This window comes from Schistocerca americana, chromosome 1 (assembly GCF_021461395.2).
Source record: "Schistocerca americana isolate TAMUIC-IGC-003095 chromosome 1, iqSchAmer2.1, whole genome shotgun sequence".
Classification (NCBI taxonomy): Eukaryota; Metazoa; Arthropoda; class Insecta; order Orthoptera; family Acrididae; genus Schistocerca; species Schistocerca americana.
The window spans coordinates 1,158,854,547-1,158,873,473 of NC_060119.1; the positions used below are offsets into that span (position 1 = coordinate 1,158,854,547).

General features: G+C 44.5%; 1 protein-coding gene across 2 annotated transcripts in view; it reads left to right on the forward strand.

Moving 5' to 3' along the window:
* Positions 1–1,659: 1,659 nt before the first annotated feature.
* LOC124551745 (trypsin-1-like) overlaps positions 1,660–18,927 on the forward strand; it is a 252,714-nt gene continuing 235,446 nt past the window's right edge. For both annotated transcript variants that reach the window (XM_047126464.1, XM_047126465.1), the window contains exon 1: positions 1,660–1,724. In XM_047126464.1, coding sequence (XP_046982420.1) covers positions 1,670–1,724 — 55 coding nt within the window. In that variant the 5' untranslated portion in view covers positions 1,660–1,669. The remainder of the gene's footprint in view (positions 1,725–18,927) is intronic.

An 18,927-nucleotide genomic window follows, 5' to 3' on the forward strand; every position in this document is an offset into this window, starting at 1 on the left:
GTTTACAACGACGTATTTTCTTTACTAAGCATTTAATTTTTCATTAATTTTCTTCGTTGTTTCATTTTACTAAATCGGGAAAGAATTTTGAAGTAACCCGGTCAAACACATTTAGAAATGTTTGGTAAAAACGGTTCTCCTTTATTTTATATTATACTTATTTATTTATTGTGAGTATTAAATAATGTGTGGTCTATGTCCTCCCAAATGTTCATTAGTGGATCGTGTATACATTTGAATTAGATCGACCAAGAACCTTTGGAGGTTTCTGGTAACAGCTTTTCACCTTTATATATTACTAAATATATGTTTGAAATTAGATTATGAAATCTTATGTAGACAGTGACCCTACTCTAGTCTTTGAGGTAAAGAGTGCAAAATTTCAACAGTACCGGATTTAAAACTGTAGATTTACAAACAACCAAACAAATAAACACATACTTTTCTTTATACGAGGGTTGGAACTTTAATAGTGGCAACTCTTCATTTACAGCTCGTACAGAATAGATACGTGTTTGAAAGTTTTGCTGACCTTCAGAGTAGTCACCAGCATTGTGTGTAGCCCGTTGCCAGATATGTGGAAGTCGAAGGATACTCTAAGCAGTGCCAGTTGTGTTGACAGTTCGAGCTGCGCGGTCTATTGCCCGACGAATTTTTAGCAGTTCTGAAGCGAATGCCGTGAAGTGTTTCCTTCGGTTTAGAAATCGAGTTGAACTCACGAGGGCTTAAGTCAGGTGAGTGCAGTAGGTGTTATAGCACTTAGCAGCCCCATCAGTCAAACAAATCAGTAACAGCTTGCACTATACGTGCTTGAGCATTGTCCTGCGAGATGACGGTCAGGTCCTGCAGAAAGTGTCGTCACTTCTGTATCTATGCTGTTCATTTTTGGAACACAACCTACGACCAGCTTAGAGACAGAAGTGATGACAATTTTTGGAGGTTCAAAATGGCTCTGAGCACTATGGGACTCAACATCTTAGGTCATAAGTCCCTAGAACTTAGAACTATTTAAACCTAACTAACCTAAGGACATCACACACACCCATGCCCGAGGCAGGATTCGAACCAGCGACCGTAGCAGTCCTGCGGTTCCGGACTGCAGCGCCAGAACCGCTAGACCACCGCGGCCGGCAATTTTTGGAGGATCTGACCATCATTTTACAGGACAGTGCTCGAGCACGTACAGTGCAAGCTGTTACTGATTTGTTTGACTGATGGATAATTGCTATACCACCTACTGCACTCCCCTGACTTAAGCCCTCGTGAGTTCAGCTCGATTTCTAAACTGAAGGAAACACTTCACGGCATTCGCTTCAGAACTGCTACAAATTCGTCGGGCAATAGACCGCGCAGCTCGAACTGTCAACACAACTGGCACTGCTAACAGTATCCTACGACTTCCAGATCGGTGGCAGCGGGGTACACACAATGCTGGTGACTACTTTGAAGGTCAGTAAAACTTTGAAACACGTACCTATTTTGTACGAGCTGCAAATAATTAGTTGCCACTATTAAAGTTCCAATCCTCGTATATGTAGATAGATCACGTAAGTCAATAGGGCTAATACATGCCTGCGTAAATCCTTGTCCAACCCTGTTGGCGAACAGAAGATAGGCGTCGGTCCACGCCGAAATCGGCGTGAGGACGGTGAGGAGGGACGAGAGGAATATGCCGATCCCGAAGACGATCCTGCCGCCGAAACGGTCAGCCAGAAGCCCACCAGGTATGTGACCCGCCGCGTAGCCGTAGTAGAACGCCGCCAGGATCTCCCCCTGCTTCTGCTTGTCCCACGCGAACTCCCCGTTCTGCAACAGTGCAACCTCGAGCCTTAGCTGCGAGATCTTTTCCGTAGCTGACGCTCAGTTTCCTTCTTATCGGCTTTACAACTGTTTCAAGAATTCTGTCGTGCAGCACCTGTGGTACACCCACATAGACCCATTCTCTACACTGACAGTTGACAACAGTCACGGAATAGCGATATGCACATATACAGATGGCGGTGGTATCTCTTACAGAAGGTACAAAATGCACTGCATTGGCGGAGCTGTCGTTTCTTCTCAGATGGTTCATGTGAGGAAGTTTCCGACCTGTTTATGGCCGCATTACGGGAATGAAGAGACTCTGAGCCAGACGCATGGGACATTCAATTTCGGAAATCGTTGGGGGATTCAGTATTCCGAGATCCACAGTGTCAAGAGTGTGCCGAGAGTACCAAGTTTCAGGCATTACCTCTCACTACCGACAACGTAGTGGCCGACGGCCTTCACTTAATGACCGAAAATAGCACCGTTTGCGTAGAGTTGTCAGTGCTAATAGACAAGCAACTACGCTTAAAGAACCACAGAAATCAGCGTGAGACGTACCGCGAACGTATCCGTTAGGACAGGGGTTCCCAACAAAATTTTCTCGAGGACCCCCTCATCGAGTATGATTGGTACCTTGTCATATCACAGTATCAAGTACCTAAAAAAGCCAAATTAAGAGTCTTTTATATGTTTTCTTTTTTTGGTGCTTAGAAAAAACATTGACACATTCATTATTCAAAAAATATTGAGCGGGCAAAACAAAAAATCTGTTATCATACGAAATATATTATATATATATTTTTTTTATTCTAACAGCATCTTGAGGATCCCTCTGTCATAGCACGCGGACCCCTGGGGGTCCACGTCTATCCTCTGCTCGTCAACTTATTGCTTGGACCTAGACGACTGGGAAACCATGTCCTGCTCAGATGAGTCCCGATTTCCGTTGGCAAGAGCTGATGATATGGCGCAGACCCTACGAAGCCATGGACACAAGTCGTCAGCCTTGTTAAGGTGATGGTGGCTCCATAATGGCGTGGGCTGTGTTTAAATGGAATGGACTGGGTCCTCTGGCCCAACTGACCCGACCATTGACTGGAAATGTTTATGTTCGGCTACTTGGAGACCATCTGCACCCATTCGGCGATTTCATGTTCCCAAACAATGGTGGAATTTTTATGTATGTCAATGCACCATGTCACCGGAACCCCGGACAGTTGGAGCGAATGATTTGGCTATCCAGATCGCCCGACATGAATGGCATCGGACGTTTATGTGACACAATCGAGAGGTCAGTTTGTGCACAAAATGCTGCACCGGCAACACTTTCGCAGTTATGGACGCCTATAGAGGCAACATGGGTCAATATTTCTGCAAGGGACTTCCAGCGATTTGTTGAGTCCACGCCGCGTCGAGGTGCTGCACTACGTCGGGCAAAAGGAGGTCCGACACGATATTAGGAGGTATCTCATGACTTTTGCCTCCTGAACGTACTTTGTACATGCTGTTCATATCGTCACCTTATTCACTCAGTCAGTTCGTCAGAATGCTGTTACTGATATAGAAGGTTTTACGAATACAATTTCCTCTTCGTGCGAGTAATGGACGCAAATACAGAACCGATGCAGCACTTTCGAAGTTTCCCTCATCCGTCGGTGCACTCGGTTTCACATATCTTGAAGTCTTGTATCTTGATGTTCTCAAATAATATGCTGCAAACTGATTCCGTAAAGGATATTACCAACTGATGTGGACCACACAACAAATAAATTTTAAAATAGATTTTCCTACTTTATTTGCATTATAACGTTGTCGATACCCACTTCCAGTTTGACAGATCATAGTCAGACAGCTATAGAGACTCACATCTCCTCCTACATAAATATGTTCGGAAGATAAGTAATCCAAGCATTAAATAGCGACACAACGTTTATTTGAATTTCACAGTGGCATAATCAGAAATGTGAAATCACAGTGCACACGATATAACTTGCATTACAATCGCTAAAATTACACTGTCCAACAAATAGTTTTCATGGAACATGATCATTTTGAGGTCACGTGTTTACTATTGTACACGAAATTATACGCTGCCAAGACATTAAGGAACTGCAGATTTTTCGCTATAATCGACAAAGAGAAGCTACGTTATCGGCTGCCGGTCGCAGACTTCCACTTTAACCGGCGTAGTAGTTATATGATTGCTCGCCAGTCCCAGACTGTTAAGTTATATTGTTGTTACTTGCCTATGTCGCGTTTGTAGTGATTCCATATTCTTGTCCACTCCCTTCACTTCACAGTATTAAATGAGCCAATCAGAATCTCAGTTACCAAACTGCGACGCCTGAATGACTAGGTTAGCCTAAGGAACGTTACGTGGAGTTGCGGAGCGACAACGTAAAACCCAGAGGTGTGTCCCCTCTGGTTGGAATGACTCACCCTGCCACCAGCTTGATTCTTCAGCACCAGCTTTCCTGGACACACATCTGGGTCGTCTCTACTGCCGACGGCCGCACCGAAGTGAAAGGCGTCGCTGGATCTGAGAGCGCGTTCTTCGAGCGCCGTCTCGTTGACCATGTCGACGATGGCCACCGAGATGTTGACGCGCGTCATGAAGCTGATGGCCAGACCCATGAGGCTCAGCAGAGCCACGGTGTACCGGGTCTTCCAGCAGCCTGCGACACAGACGTCACGGATCACAGCATTTTCTCTACAGCTTACATTCTTCACTCCAAGGAGAAGACAGACACTTGAGAGACATCCCAGTTGTTAGACATCTTACAATTTGGTTCACGATTCCGAATTTGTAGCTTGAATGGGGAAAGTCTATCAGATGGCGGCTGCTGTAGCGACAGGCAACATGTCTGACGAGCTCCCTGTGAGAGGTACTTCTAAATTACAGAAGAATTAAATTTTGCGAAAATTACCGTACTCAGACATAAAACAGAAAACATTGTACCACTACGGCTATTTAGATGTCAGTATAAATTTAATTACTAGTACTAGACAGGAGTTGGATGAAATAACCCACGCTGTTGTTGTTGTGGTCTTCAGTTCAAATACTGATTTGATGGAGCTCTCCATGAGAGCTCACCTGAGCAAGTCTCTTCATCTCCGAGTAACTAATGCAACCTACATCCTTCTGAATCTGCTTAGTGTATTCATCTATTGGCCTCCTTCTACGATTTCTACCCCCCCCCCCCCCCCCCACGCTTCCCTACAGTACTAAATTGGTGATCCCTCGATGCCTCAGAATGTGTCCTACCAACAGATCCGTTTTTCTGGTAAAATTGTGTCACAAATTCCTCTTCTCCCCAATTCTGTTCAGTACTTCCTCATTACTTACATGATCTACCTACGTAATCTTCAGCATTCTTCTGTAGCGCCACATTTCAAATGCTTCATTCTCTTCCTGTCTGAGCTGTTAATTGTCCATGTTTCACTTCCATACATGGCTACACACCATACAAATACTTTCAGAAAGAACTTCCTGACACTTAAATCTATACTCGATGTTAACAAATTTCTCTTCTTCAGAATACTTGATGTTAACAAATTTCTCTTCTTCAGAAACGCTTTTCTTGCCATTTCCTCTCTTCATTTTATATCCTCCCTACTTTGACCATCATGTTATTTTGCTTCCCAAATAGCAAAACTCGCCTACTACTTTAAGTGTCTCATTTCCTAATCCAATTCCCTTAGCATCACCTGATTTAATTAGACTACATTCCATTATAGTCGTTTTGCTTTTGTTGATGTTCATCTTATATCCTACGTTCAACTGCTCTTCCATGTCCTTTGCTGCTCTGACAGAATTACAATGCCATTGGCCATAAAGTTAACCAAATGTGCCCAATAATTGTAATTTGAACTTGAACTCTTGTTTTGTTGGTTTGTGTCTGCGAAAAACAATACGAGACTTGGGTCCGCCTGGATAAAAAAGACTTTTTGCTTATTGAACTCTCCATACTAGTTTCGGCGATATACCGCCATCTTCAGTGGGCCTCTTAACACTAAAGCAAGAAAAATTATAATTGTTAATTAGATTGCGAGAAAACATAATACGAGTACCGTTCGGTTGCAGAGATACCATGGCCGTTCAATAAGTAATGTAACACTTTTTTTCTGAACGCACGTTAGTTTTACTCAGGATTCCAAAGCTCCATATTATTCCCCACTCTTTTCGCTACAAAAAGCTATTTTTCACCTTAATTTCCGTTCAATGCGATGGCCTTACGCCACCTTAGTGGTAGGTCCTGTATACCAGCATGGTAGCTGGCCGCTGTGGTCGAGCGGTTCTAGGCGCTTCAGACCGGAGCGCGCTGCTGCTACGGTCGCAGGTTCGAATCCTGCCTCGGGCATGGACGTGTGTGATGTCCTTAGGTTAGTTAGGTTTAAGTGGTTCTAAGTCTAGGGGACTGATGACCTCAGATGTTAAGTCCCATAGCGCTTATAGCCATTTGAACCATTTTGAACCAGCATGGTATCGCTCTAATGGTTGACGTCGGAACCAACATCTTGCTGCATCAGTACCCTCCCCATTGTCAACGTACTGCCTTTCGCGGAGTGCATCCTTCATTGAGCCAAACAGATGGGAGCCGGAAGCTGTGTGTTCCGGGGTGTAGGGCGGATGAGTTTTGATGTTTTGTGAGCTCCTCTGAAGTGCGCAGCATTACGTGAGGCTTTGCGTTGTCATGGGGAAGGAGAAGTTCGTCTGCGTTTTTGTGGTGACGCTCGCGCTGAAGCCTGTCGGTGCATATGGCAGACCGGCACGCGAAAATCTGACAGGTTTTCGCGGTCTTGCCTGACAACTCAGCGTGCTTTTGTTAACTTCTAGATCTCAGCATACATTTTGAAAGCGCCTATAAATATCTGCAATGATCTGGTTTTCCGCCAAAAGAAACTCAGTGACAGCTCTCTGCTTGGAAAGCATGTCCCACATTCTTTCAACCGAAATTGGCCAGCAAAAAAAAAGGGGTTGCTTTACTTATTGAACGTCCCTCGTATGTCTGAGTAATTCTCTATTACCTTTTTACTTTAAAGTCATTGCATGATTTCTGTGTTTGTTGCTGTTTTCCGACATACAGCATGACACCTGCAAAGGTATGAGGGGCATTTATATTTATTAAGGACAGCTGCTGATAACTTTGCAGGTGACATGTTGTATGCCTAAAAATGACAACAAATATAGAAGTCATGCAATGACTTTGAAGTAAAACGGAACTATAAAATTTTTCACACTCTGTGGCCGAGGTCACTAGCGCATGGCAGTGCGGCGGCGTTCGACCCGTGCGTAAACCAGTTCGAATCCTGGTGGTGGAAAAAATTTTCACTGGCAGTATTCAGCCGTCAAGGGGAGGGGAGGTGGTGGTGTAAAGTTCCTGATCACCGGACTTTGCTCCAATGTCCTCATTTAAATACGAAACCTCTCCGTAGTGTGTCATGGATTAAGGGGGTGTGACTCTGTTGATGATGAACCGTCCATCGGATGGGGACGTTAAGGTTGGCGGCCCTCTTCGTGCTATTCGTGAGAAGTAGGCTTTGGGCCGGCATATGGTTTCACCCTCTGCCTTCGCACATCATCGTCACCATACAACGTAAACATTACACTGCACTCCACAAACACAAACACACACACAATACATATAAGGTGTCAGTTATTGAACTATATGAAAAAAACATAAATTAGTTACAAACTTCGCCGTGCGCACAGTTTATTCAACATGTAAACATCACTACAGTTACTCGGATTTAGGTTGATACATTCGATATGCCTGCAATCTTCGGCGACGATGTGGCAAAGGCGATTAGTGAAATTCTGCATGACCCGTTGAAGTGTTGGAACATCGATGCTGTCGATTACCTCCTGAATGGCTGTTTTCCGCTCAGCAGTGGTTTTGGGGGTATTGCTGTACACCTTGTCTTTAATATTTCCCCAAAGAAAGGAATCGCATGTGCTCAGATCCGTAGAACATGACGGCCAATCGAGGCCCATGCCAGTGGCCTCTGGGTACGCCAGAGTGCGGTTCCCAGACTACTCCTCCAGGACATCAAACGCTCTCCTGCTTCGATGGGGTCGAATTTCGTCTTGCATGAACCACATATTGTCGAAATCGGGGTCACTTTGGATAACACGGATTAAATCATCTTCCAAAACCTTCACGTACCGTTCGGTAGTCACCGTGCCATCAAGGCATATCGCACCGATTATTTCGTGATTGGACATTGCACACCACAGAGCCACCCGTTGAGGGGACGAGACTTCGCGATCGCGAAATGCGCATTCTCAGTACACCAAATGCGCCAATTTTGCTTATCGACGAACCCGTCCAAATGAAAGTGGGCTTTGTCGCTAAACCAAACCATACGCGCATACTATCACCCATCATGGCCAGCGGCCAACCGTGCAGTTTGGACGTCCTGATGGAAACCGTTCAGAAGTTATGACGGTTTTATTTCAGTAATTGTCACCCTGTACATGTTGTATTACAAATATTTCAATGGAGGATGTTCCAAATAAATGGTTCAAATGGCTCTGAGCACTATGGGACTCAACATCTTAGGTCATAAGTCCCCTAGAACTTAGAACTACTTAAACCTAACTAACCTAAGGACACCACACACACCCATGCCCGAGGCAGGATTCGAACCTGCGACCGTAGCAGTCCCGCGGTTCCGGACTGCAGCGCCAGAACCGCACGGCCACCGCGGCCGGCGTTCCAAATAAATAAAAAAATAACACCTATCTGGAACCAAACAGTACACGAATAGTAATTTTTTTCGTAATGAGATTAAGATGTAATATTTCAGTGTTTTAGGATAAAGAAACCCACTGAAGATGGCGGTGTTCCACCGGAACTGGTTTGGTGAATTACTTAAACAAACAATGTTTCTTATATTATTCTCATGCACCAAAATTTGCATTTAGGCTTAATCACGAACTTAAAGCTAGTGTAAAATTTCTCTCGACGCTTTAGTTGGCAGACCGGAGGGTAAAGATGCACGTAAGGTGTATAGAAAGCATGCGTTCTCTGAAATAACTGTTAGAAGCGATCACAATCACACGGCACGACATTAGAACGCATATTTTTAATCGTCTTTTACACAGGATGTTTAAGGTACCCCGTGTAGATGAGGAACGAACAAGGAACTACATACTGTTAAAGAGATTTCTTTCAGAAAAGGGTATCAAGAATGTGATAAACCAAATTACACCACCCTTTAAAGAAAAATGTAAACGCGAGAAACGTGGTCGCAAACGTCACGTTACACTCGTGTATAAGTTCCAGCAAGAGAGCGCACAGCGAGATGCTTTTGTAGGCCGAAGGTTAAAGTCGCATTTCGGATTAATAATTTTCTTGGACTCACTATGAAAAAAAGAGAGAGTTTGCCCAGGGATAAATACAGTAAGTAAGAAGTGTGGAAAATCATTTGCCGAGATCACGGAAGCAGGTATTATAATGGCTAGACACGAAAATAGTTTCATTGTAACGAAGAAAGAATATTGTGACGCTAGTTCTACCTGTGCGGTTTTAGATGAACATATTTAAACGTCACCGAGCTATCCATAGATGAAACCCAGTATAGGATGAGCGTAATACGCACAGCAGATAAAAGCTCGTCGTTAAATGCATTAGAAGAACTGGAGACATTGACGGCAAAGAAGAGAAACCAGCGAAATTTATTAAAGGAACAGAGTGTGTTGTATTTAAATGGATTTCCTGCTAATTAATGAGGTGTTATACACTGAAGCGTCAAAGAAATTGGTATAGGCATGCGTATTAAAATACAAAGATATGTAAACAGGCAGAATGCGGCGCTGCGGTCGGCAACGCCTATATAAGACAACAAGTGTCTGGGGCATTTATTAGATCGGTTACTGCTGCTGCAATGGCAAGTTATCGGGAGTTAGGTGAGTTTGAACATGGTGTTATAGTCGGCGCACGAGCAATATGACACAGCATCTCCGTGGTAGCGATGAAGTAGGGGTTTTCCCGTACGACCGTTTCACGAGTATACCGTGAATATCAGGAAGCCGCCAAAAACATCAAATCCCCGACACTGCTGCGGCCGGAGAAAGATGCTGCAAGAACGGGACCACGACGACTGAAGAGAATCGATTAACGTGACAGAACTGCAACCCTTCCACAACTTGCGGTAGATTTCAATGCTGGGGCATCAACAATTGTCAGCGTGCGAAACAATGGCACGAGGCGTATGCAGTTGGAGTGATATGGGACTCCTGATGCCTGTAGATACGATTTTGATAGACGACACGAACGTAAGCATCCTGTCTGATGAACTGCATCTGTTCATGTCCATTGGGCATTCCGACGGACTTGGGCAATTCCAGTAGGATAATGCGACGCCTCACACATCCAGAATTGCTACAGAGTGGCTCCGGGAACAGTCTTCTGAGTTTAATCACTTCTGCTGGCCACCTAACTCCCCAGACATGAACATAACTGAGCAAATCTGGGCCGCCTTGCAACGTGCTGTTCAGAAGAGATCTCCACCCCGTTGTACTCTTACGGATTTATGGCCAGCCCTGCAGGATTCATGGGGTCTGTTCCCTCCAGCACTACTTCAGACATTAGTCGAGTCCATGCCACGTCGTGCTGCGGTGCTTCTGCGTGCTCGCGGTGGCCCTACACGATATTAGGCAGGTGTATCGGTTTCTTTGGCTCTTCACTGTAGAAGTTTATGGTAGTATGTGGTTCTTAAATATCGATATGACTCTTACGCTCCCAATCAAATGTGATAGCTTCCGTGGTTATGCTTTTGTCATATGCCCAACCCACACTCCATGTTTCACTACCATACAATGCTGTACTCGAGACGTACATTCTCAAAAATGTCTTCCTCAAATTAAGGCCGAGGTTTGATATTAGTAGGCTTCTCTTGGCCAGCAATGCCATTTTTGCTATTGTTAGCCTGCTTTTGAAGTCCTCCTTACTCCGGCAGTCACTGGACTAGGTAGCAGAATTCCTTAACTTCATCAACTTCGTGACCATCGATGCTGATATTAAGTTTCTCGCTGTTCTCATTTCTATCACTTCTCTGACGCTGACGCTAAACTGGCGGGCCTTATCCTTGGCCCGAGGATGGTGGAGTTCTAGCCTGTTACGGCCTTGCCTCCTGTTCCTTGTTGGGTGTGTGAAGGTGTTTCCTCTCTTGATGGTTTGTCCTGGCACTGTTTGTCGATGTCTCCTGGCTGCTGGCATGCGAACATGCTAGCGGTGTACTTTGTTCTTTTGCGTTTTCTTCTCCTCGCGCATGACTTGCTGTATTGCTGCCTCGAGCTCTGCTGTCAGCTGCCCAGCTGCCTCTCGCCGTCGCGGACATCCTTCCTCAGCCGTACGACTACGTCTTCTAGGATGTAGTCCCAGTCGCACGGCGTGAATACGGGGTTCGCGTTGATGACGTTGAGATCCTTTCTTGTGGGGAATTCAAGCATTATTGCTCGGTGTCCGCCACGGAAGTCTACCGGCCTGTGTGGTAGCGAAGGCTTCTGTGTCCCTTCTACCTGGGCGAAGAGGTATGGGTTTTTCTGCGCGTTGAAGCGCCCATCCCGCAGCATGGTGGCGATCTTCCTCAGCACCGCCGGCATGTTGCTGCAGTCTGGGAAAGGGATGACATCGGTGCGCTGTTTCCCACCCTCTTCTTCGTGTTTCCCCTGGTGTTTCAACTCCACGTCGGGAGTTGGGGAAGGGGCGGACGGTGCCACGTCCATGGGCGTCTCCCCGGTCTCCTGTATTGCTACAGGTTCCGGGGCGACGTCCGTTGTGTTGCTGCGTCCGTCCGCGGCGAAACACCCGTCTGGGTCGCCGCGTCCATCCCTACTTGTCGAACCACCGTGGGGGTGGCGTCGGAGGCGAGTGTCTTCTTCGTCGCCATCGTGAGTTCCTCCCTCAGCTGTTGGAGCTGCCGGTGAACGGCGACGAGCTCCTTCTGAGTGGCTGCCTTCGACCATAGATATTGGTAGACTGGTCATGACGTATATTTCGTGGCACATGGTGGTATCCTGTTGTGCTTATGGTTGTACCGAGCGTTTTGTGAAGGGAAGTAACATTAAATTTCACGTGTAAGTATTATTAGTATAATTTAGCGGTATTTCTTGAATACTGATAAACTATTGTGTGTATCATATCCTTACCCAGAACGCCACAGTTACGTAAATTGGCGGTTTGAAGTGCTGTGTGTGTTTCTAGGCGCACATTGCAATCGTATATATTTCTTGAAATGGTAAGCTACAAAGCCGCTTTTTCTCTTTCGTATAGGTTTCCAAAGGATGAAGGGCGCAGGCAGATGTGGATACAGGCAGTGAAACGAAAAGATTTCAAGCCTACTGCGTACACACGCATCTGTTCGAAGCACTTTGAAGAAGATATATAGTGTGTTTGTGTGTGTGTGTGTGTGAGAGAGAGAGAGAGAGAGATTTATTACCAATAACCCTTCCCACTCCAAAAGCAATGGCAATGTGCATTGCTACTACATAAGAAGAAAGGATGATTTTTGCTATCCTGGATTAAATCTGACTTTGGTACAAAAAGGGGTGAATTATGCTGGTATTATTTTAGAGAACAATTTGTAAAAACAAGTTAGGGGTTTGATTTCTCATCAGGGTTTATTTTTATTTTGTACTTCCCAGTTACAAAACATACAAGTATCAGAAACAAATACTGAATACCATTTGCAAAAAGGTAGTTGTATGACCTATGTTAGTTTCCAGATAATAAGCTGTAATGTATGGGATAAATAATATGCTGCTACAAAAATCTTTGGTCATTTACCAAAAAGCATTAAAAGCCCGACAGATAGCGAACCAGCATTTAAAATCAAACTAAAAGAATCTGTGAATGACAGCACCTACTCAGTAGACGATTTTTTAGGTATAAATAAGTGATTGGAAGAATTGTCATGTAATGATAGGTCTACCTTTCATTAAACTGACACATCATTGTGAAGTATCGTATTCATGATCTGTGGAACAAGTATTCATGTAAGTAGGTACTGATTTTGTAGATATCTTATTTGATACATCTACGAAACAAACTGTTTAAACCAAAAAAGAGCTTTCAAATGAAACTGCTTTACGTTTTGTGGGTGAACGACACAATTGAGTTCGTTACATTCGATGTGTTGTTTACGTTACAGGTTTTGTTGTTTATGCCGATTTATGAAGTCTATAACACTTTCTACAACCAAGGCACTAAAAGACACACACGCAATATTTACATTTTATGCAGTGCATAACGCGTATTGTGAGTAGAGAATGCATCTCATAATTGGTAACACTGAAATATTCGCGGCCAATATATTGCCGAACATCGAAAGTGTTTCAGCAGTTCACAAAGTTCATTGTGAAGTAATGGGTGTAAAACTAAATTTGTACAGTGGTTACGCAATAATTTATCACTTCTAGCTGTGTTTACATAAGCTACATTTAATGTGGTGAAGTTAGGAGGAAATCCACTGAGAAATACTGGAAGTGAAATCAGGAATCAGAATGGTGCCTTGAACTCCCGCCGACGTTCTGCCAACAGTCACGTGATTCTATGTTGCAGCCACGCCAGACGTATAGCCGCTGCACTGCTTGCCCAGTCTATTAGTATCTATGGTCGAAGGTGGCTGCCCTCTCTGCCTCCATTGCGGCTTTGAGAGCAGCCACTGTGTCGTCGGTGGCGGCGCTGGGCGGGACTCCAACCTCGCTGACATCTTGTTGGCGCGGTCCTTGTGGGACCGCAACCTCTTCCTTATTTGCCGCTTTTCTTGCGGCGGCCTGTGTCCTCTTCTTTAGGTACGCGCCGCTGCGCGAGTTTGCAGCATGCGCGCCACCACAGTTAGCACACGTGGGCGCCACGTGTCTTCTCATTACCTTTGCCTTTCTTCGACTTACTCTCAATCCATACTCTGTACTCATTAGAGTGCTCATTCCATTCAGCAGATCATGTAATTCTTCTTCACTTTCACTCAGGATAGCAATGTCATCAGCGAATCGTATCATTGATATCCTTTCACCTTGAATTTTAATTCCACCCCTGGTTCAAATGGCTCTAAGCACTATTGGACTTAATATCTGAGGTCATCAGTCCCTTAGATTTAGAACTACTTAAACCTAACTAACCTAAGATCATCACACACATCCATGCCCGAGGCAGGATTCGAACCTGCGACCGTAGCAGCAGCGCGGTTCGAGACTGAAGCGCCTAGAACCGCTCTGTCACAGCGGCCGGCTTCCACTCCTGAACCTTTTTTTCTCCATCATTGCTTCCTCGATGTACAGATTGAACAGGAGGGGTGAAAGACTACATCCTTGTCTTACACACATTTTAATACGAGCACTTCGTTCTTGGTTTTCCACTCTTATTATTCCCTCTTGGCTCTTGTACATATTGTATATGTCCCGTCCCTCCCTATAGCTTATTCCTATTTTTCTCAGAATTTGGAACATCTTGCACCATTTTACAATGTCGAACGCTTTTTCCAGGTGGACAAATCCTATGAATGTGTCTTGATTTTTCTTTGGTCTTACTTCTATTATTAACTGCAGCGTCAGAATTGACATACCCACAGTTGAACAGCTCATTTTTTTGAACGGGGACGCATTTTGGGCCTGCAGGAAGCCGGATAAACGTCTTGACAGATTGTTGCACATGTTCGGTACAATGTAATCCGTGGTGTGTCTCTGCTTTCAGCAGTGGTCTGTGGGGCGTTCCCACACCAGGTTCTGGACGTAGGCGTAGTACAGACGCATGGTGAGATCGACGCTTTGTGCGAGCAGTGGTGGTCGTTCGAATATCATGCAGGGACGAAATCCGGGCACATGTTTCACCTGCTGTGTCACTGGCAACTGTTGCTTGCAGCAGGGCTATAGTGAACCTCAGGCCGGGCTACCACTGACACCAGGACACCGCCAAGCAGGGCTACTCTGGTGTCGAAAAAGATTCTAATGGGAAGTGGAATGAGGTACCACCACTGTGCCTCTTCAGAACATTGGAAGAATGAGGCGTTTCCCCATGTGGTCACCATACTGTCCTATGTGGTCCAACCAGGGTTGTGCACACAGCGAATCATCGCTGAACACAGTATGTCGCCATTTACCCTCAATTGCAGCACCACCCCAAACAAGACATTTGTGTTGTGGTGTTAACGGCAGTCTACGCATAGGACGGTAATTCCTAGCCCCGGTGCTGCTGTTTTCCAACAAGTGATTCAGGATAACACAGCTTGTTACGTAGGGTCTGTTACTTGTTCTAGGATAGCAGACACGGATGTGAAGGGGTTATGATCTGCTTCATGCACAATAAGGCGATTCTCCCTTGCGAAGATCAGACGTGATGCACCAAAACCTTGACGGTATGTATGCCTGTTCTCACGTTCCGATGCTGTCCAAACTCGGGCCACTTTCACTGTCACATCAACACACACACACACACACACACACACACACACACCACACACACACACACAGTCAGACAGGAAAGAAGAGAAAGCAAAAAACTGAGAAAACTGGTAACATTTACAAAACAAATAACTTTGGACATCGAAAATAGCAGTTGAAATGCTATGTTACGAAACCACATTAACTACACGAAAAAGTGAAGGCTTTCAACCGATTTTCCACATGAGGGTGAGCTGCATGATCGTCAAAAAAAAAAAGGGTTAGGCATTTTACTGCAAATACGTTTCTGTTTTAGTGGGTGATTATAATTAAACTTCCCCTATTTAACACCTTATAATACGGAAAGTAATTAGCGGTCGATACCAAACTTGGTACCATTAACGTCCGGAGTATTTCCATGCGTGACAGCGCCAGCGTCCAGTTCTAATTATGGCCACCAGATGCCGTGATCAGCCAACGTGATTCATAGTCTCACACACCTGACCAGAGGCAGTGCACTTGTTGACGTGTCAACATGAGCTTGGACAAAAGGAGCAAGGAATTATTTGTGAAGCTCTTTTATCAAAACAACAGTAATGCCGCAGCTGCAATTCGAGAATATCGCCGGCTGAAAGGATTACGGAAGCGTCCTCTTTCTCCAGCTGCTGTGCGGAGCATGATGAAGAAATTCGAACTAACTGGAGATCTGGGCGTCGCTCCTTGAAGAGGCCGACGACCGGTTGCACCACAGGTGGTTGATGGTAGACAACGCTGCGCCAAATTCCTGATCGTCAGGCACTGCGCGTGCTGTATCACGAAGTTGAACATCCCGTGGTCCACTGTATGGAAGGTGCTTCGAACCATTCTCAAATCGCATCCGTACAAGACCCATATTGTACAGCAGCTTGCACCACAGGACGCACAACGACGTGTTGACTTCGCTCTCCACTTTCTCGCAAGGATTGAAGTTGACGAGGGCTGACCCTGGACCATCCTATGGACAGACGAAGCTCATTTTTCTCTGATGGGGCGAAGTAAACACACAGAATTGCCAAGATTAAATATCTTCCTCCAAGCACTGCATGAAGTTCCCTGTATGGTGAACGTGTCACCGTATGGTGTGGCTTCACAGCTACGTTCATCATAGGCCTATCCTTTTTTTAACAGGTTGGCGCTCAAGGTTCAAAGGCGTGCAATGTGACTGACCAACGTTACTGCGATATGCTTCGCCAGCATGTCATACCCTCCCTACAGGAGAGAGACGCACTGAACTCAACAGTTTTCATGCAAGAAAACCGCACCTCGCTCGTGACGTTCACCTGCTTCTCCGGAACACATTTGGAAACGATCGAATTATCAGCCGATCGTTTCCAAATGCTTGGCCGGCACGATCACTTGATCTCACACCCTGTAATTTCTGGCTGTGGGACTACCTGAAGGACAGGGTTTACCAAGCCAACACACACACATGTGCTGATCTGAAACACAGCATATCAAGGGAGGTAGCGAACATACCTACGGACATGTCTCCTTCTGCTGTGAAGAATACAATACTGTGCTTTCAGACCTTTCTGGACACTGATGGACGCCATATTGAGCCCCCTTTGTAGCAGTAATGGTACCGGTATGTAATGGTATGATGTACCGCAGCAGCACGTTAAAAGTGTTTCAATGGAATTAATTCTGCATTATTTCTTTACCGCACGTCCTTGAAATTAATGCTACCAAGTTTGGTACTCGTACGGTAATTAGTTTCCGTGTTATAATGTGTTAAATAGGGAAAGTTTAATTATAAGCACTCAGTATTACAGAAAACTTCAACGAACTATTTATAAATCTATAACCCAAATGTGATAGTAAAAAAAGAAGCATAATATTACAGGACGCCCATTGAAGACGCCTTGCCGGCCGGAGTGGCCGAGCGGTTCTAGGCGCTACAGTCTGGAACCGCGCGACCGCTACGGTCGCAGGTTCGAATCTTGCCTCGGGCATGGATGTGTATGATGTCCTTAGGTTAGTTGGGTTTAAGTAGTTCTAAATTCTAGGGGACTGATGACCTCAGAAGTTAAGTCCCATAGTACTAAGAGCCATTTTTTTTTAAGACGCCTTGATGAAACATGAACCCCATGTGGTTGCTCAAATAAAAAAAAATAATTTGCAGTATTCTGCAAGAAAAACGCTTTTTCCATGTTGCACATTAATTTTATATTATACATATAGTAATGAAGAGTACAATTCAAAAAAAGACGTTCTCCTCATCTTATTGATACTGCATGATAGAACCATTTTAAAGAGTTAGGTTTTCCTACAGAATTCACTACTGCGTTTTTGAACCATTATTGGTAATATGTTTCTACAACTTAAAAGCGTGAGATACGAGCCATTATACATGTATATTCAGCGTCAGTGATTTTCCGAAACTAAGTTCAGCTACAGTAGCACGCCCTCAGCCGATGGCGCGATTTTTTTGTCAAACACGAGCGTCCTCTTAGCCCAGCGACCAGGCAAGGGATTTGTGACAAATCATCTTGCATTGACGTAAGGACTGCGTATTACGCTGTGTGACATTAGTTCCAGAGTGCCGACAACTTCGACGGAGCAGTAGTTGGAACGACTAGCTCCCTGTGACCTTGTCCACACGCTTAGCAGTCCTCGTGAGCTTATCATAACAGCCCTAACCTTGTGGTTACGTCATGCGATATCTCCAGAATGGAGTGTTCCGATGTGATGTGGTTGCAGTTACATGGGTTACCTCAACTTCCCCTCTTTTGCTTCCCCCCCCACCCTTTTATTTTAAAAAACGAAATACTTGCGTTTTTGTTAGAATTCAACATGTCGGCATATTAAAATACAATTCTTCTCTTTCTCGTTTTATTAAATTACATGTGGAATTTGTAAATCACTACACTCATCAGAATAAATCATCCAAAAAGAAATATTTGTTTCTGTATGAAATTCAGCGCAACTTTACCTCCCACTCTATAAAAGTCTACGTATTACCGAAACTATGTCCCCACAAACTGGTTTCAAACTTGTAGACCAACCTTTGACTAACCAGAACCTAATTTAAACTGAAGTGTAACTGATCTGAATGCAGCTTGTCTTTATATTAAATGCGTAACAGAAATAAAGCAATTATCTACTCTTAATCACAATCTCCAATTACTTCACGTCTTGACAACGTTGTAGCAGATTTCTCGAAAACACAACAGCAAGCAGCAAGCAGGTAGCGGCTAAGCTAGATTACTATTTCTAAATAAAATTTCCAAACTATATTCAAACTGTGAGATGCTATAATGGGCAATGATAAACAGTGGGATGGGGAGAGTTACTATTCCTATGAAATGATATTCCAACACAACGATTTTAGACAAAAGTATATATCCAGAAAGACAGAGTAAAGCTCTGCGTCATTTCGCACGTAACATACGTCTCAACAATACTAAGCTTAAGAAAGTGAACAATCACTTAAAGAGGGTACAATATTAACAGAGAATTTCCATAAAAATCTAACAGCTGAATCAGTTAATAAGTTAATGCATGACCCAGGGAAGTAGGTTGGTCATTCCCCAGTTATGAACACGTGAAACAGCTGACAACAATCATTCATAGAAATTAGCTGCGCGATGTTGCAGTCTTACATCAAACTTCTTTTCTTCATCACGTACCACACTTCGACTAAGAATATATCGAAGTGCACAGAGACAAAGACTGTGGCACGACCAGACCAAAGATTG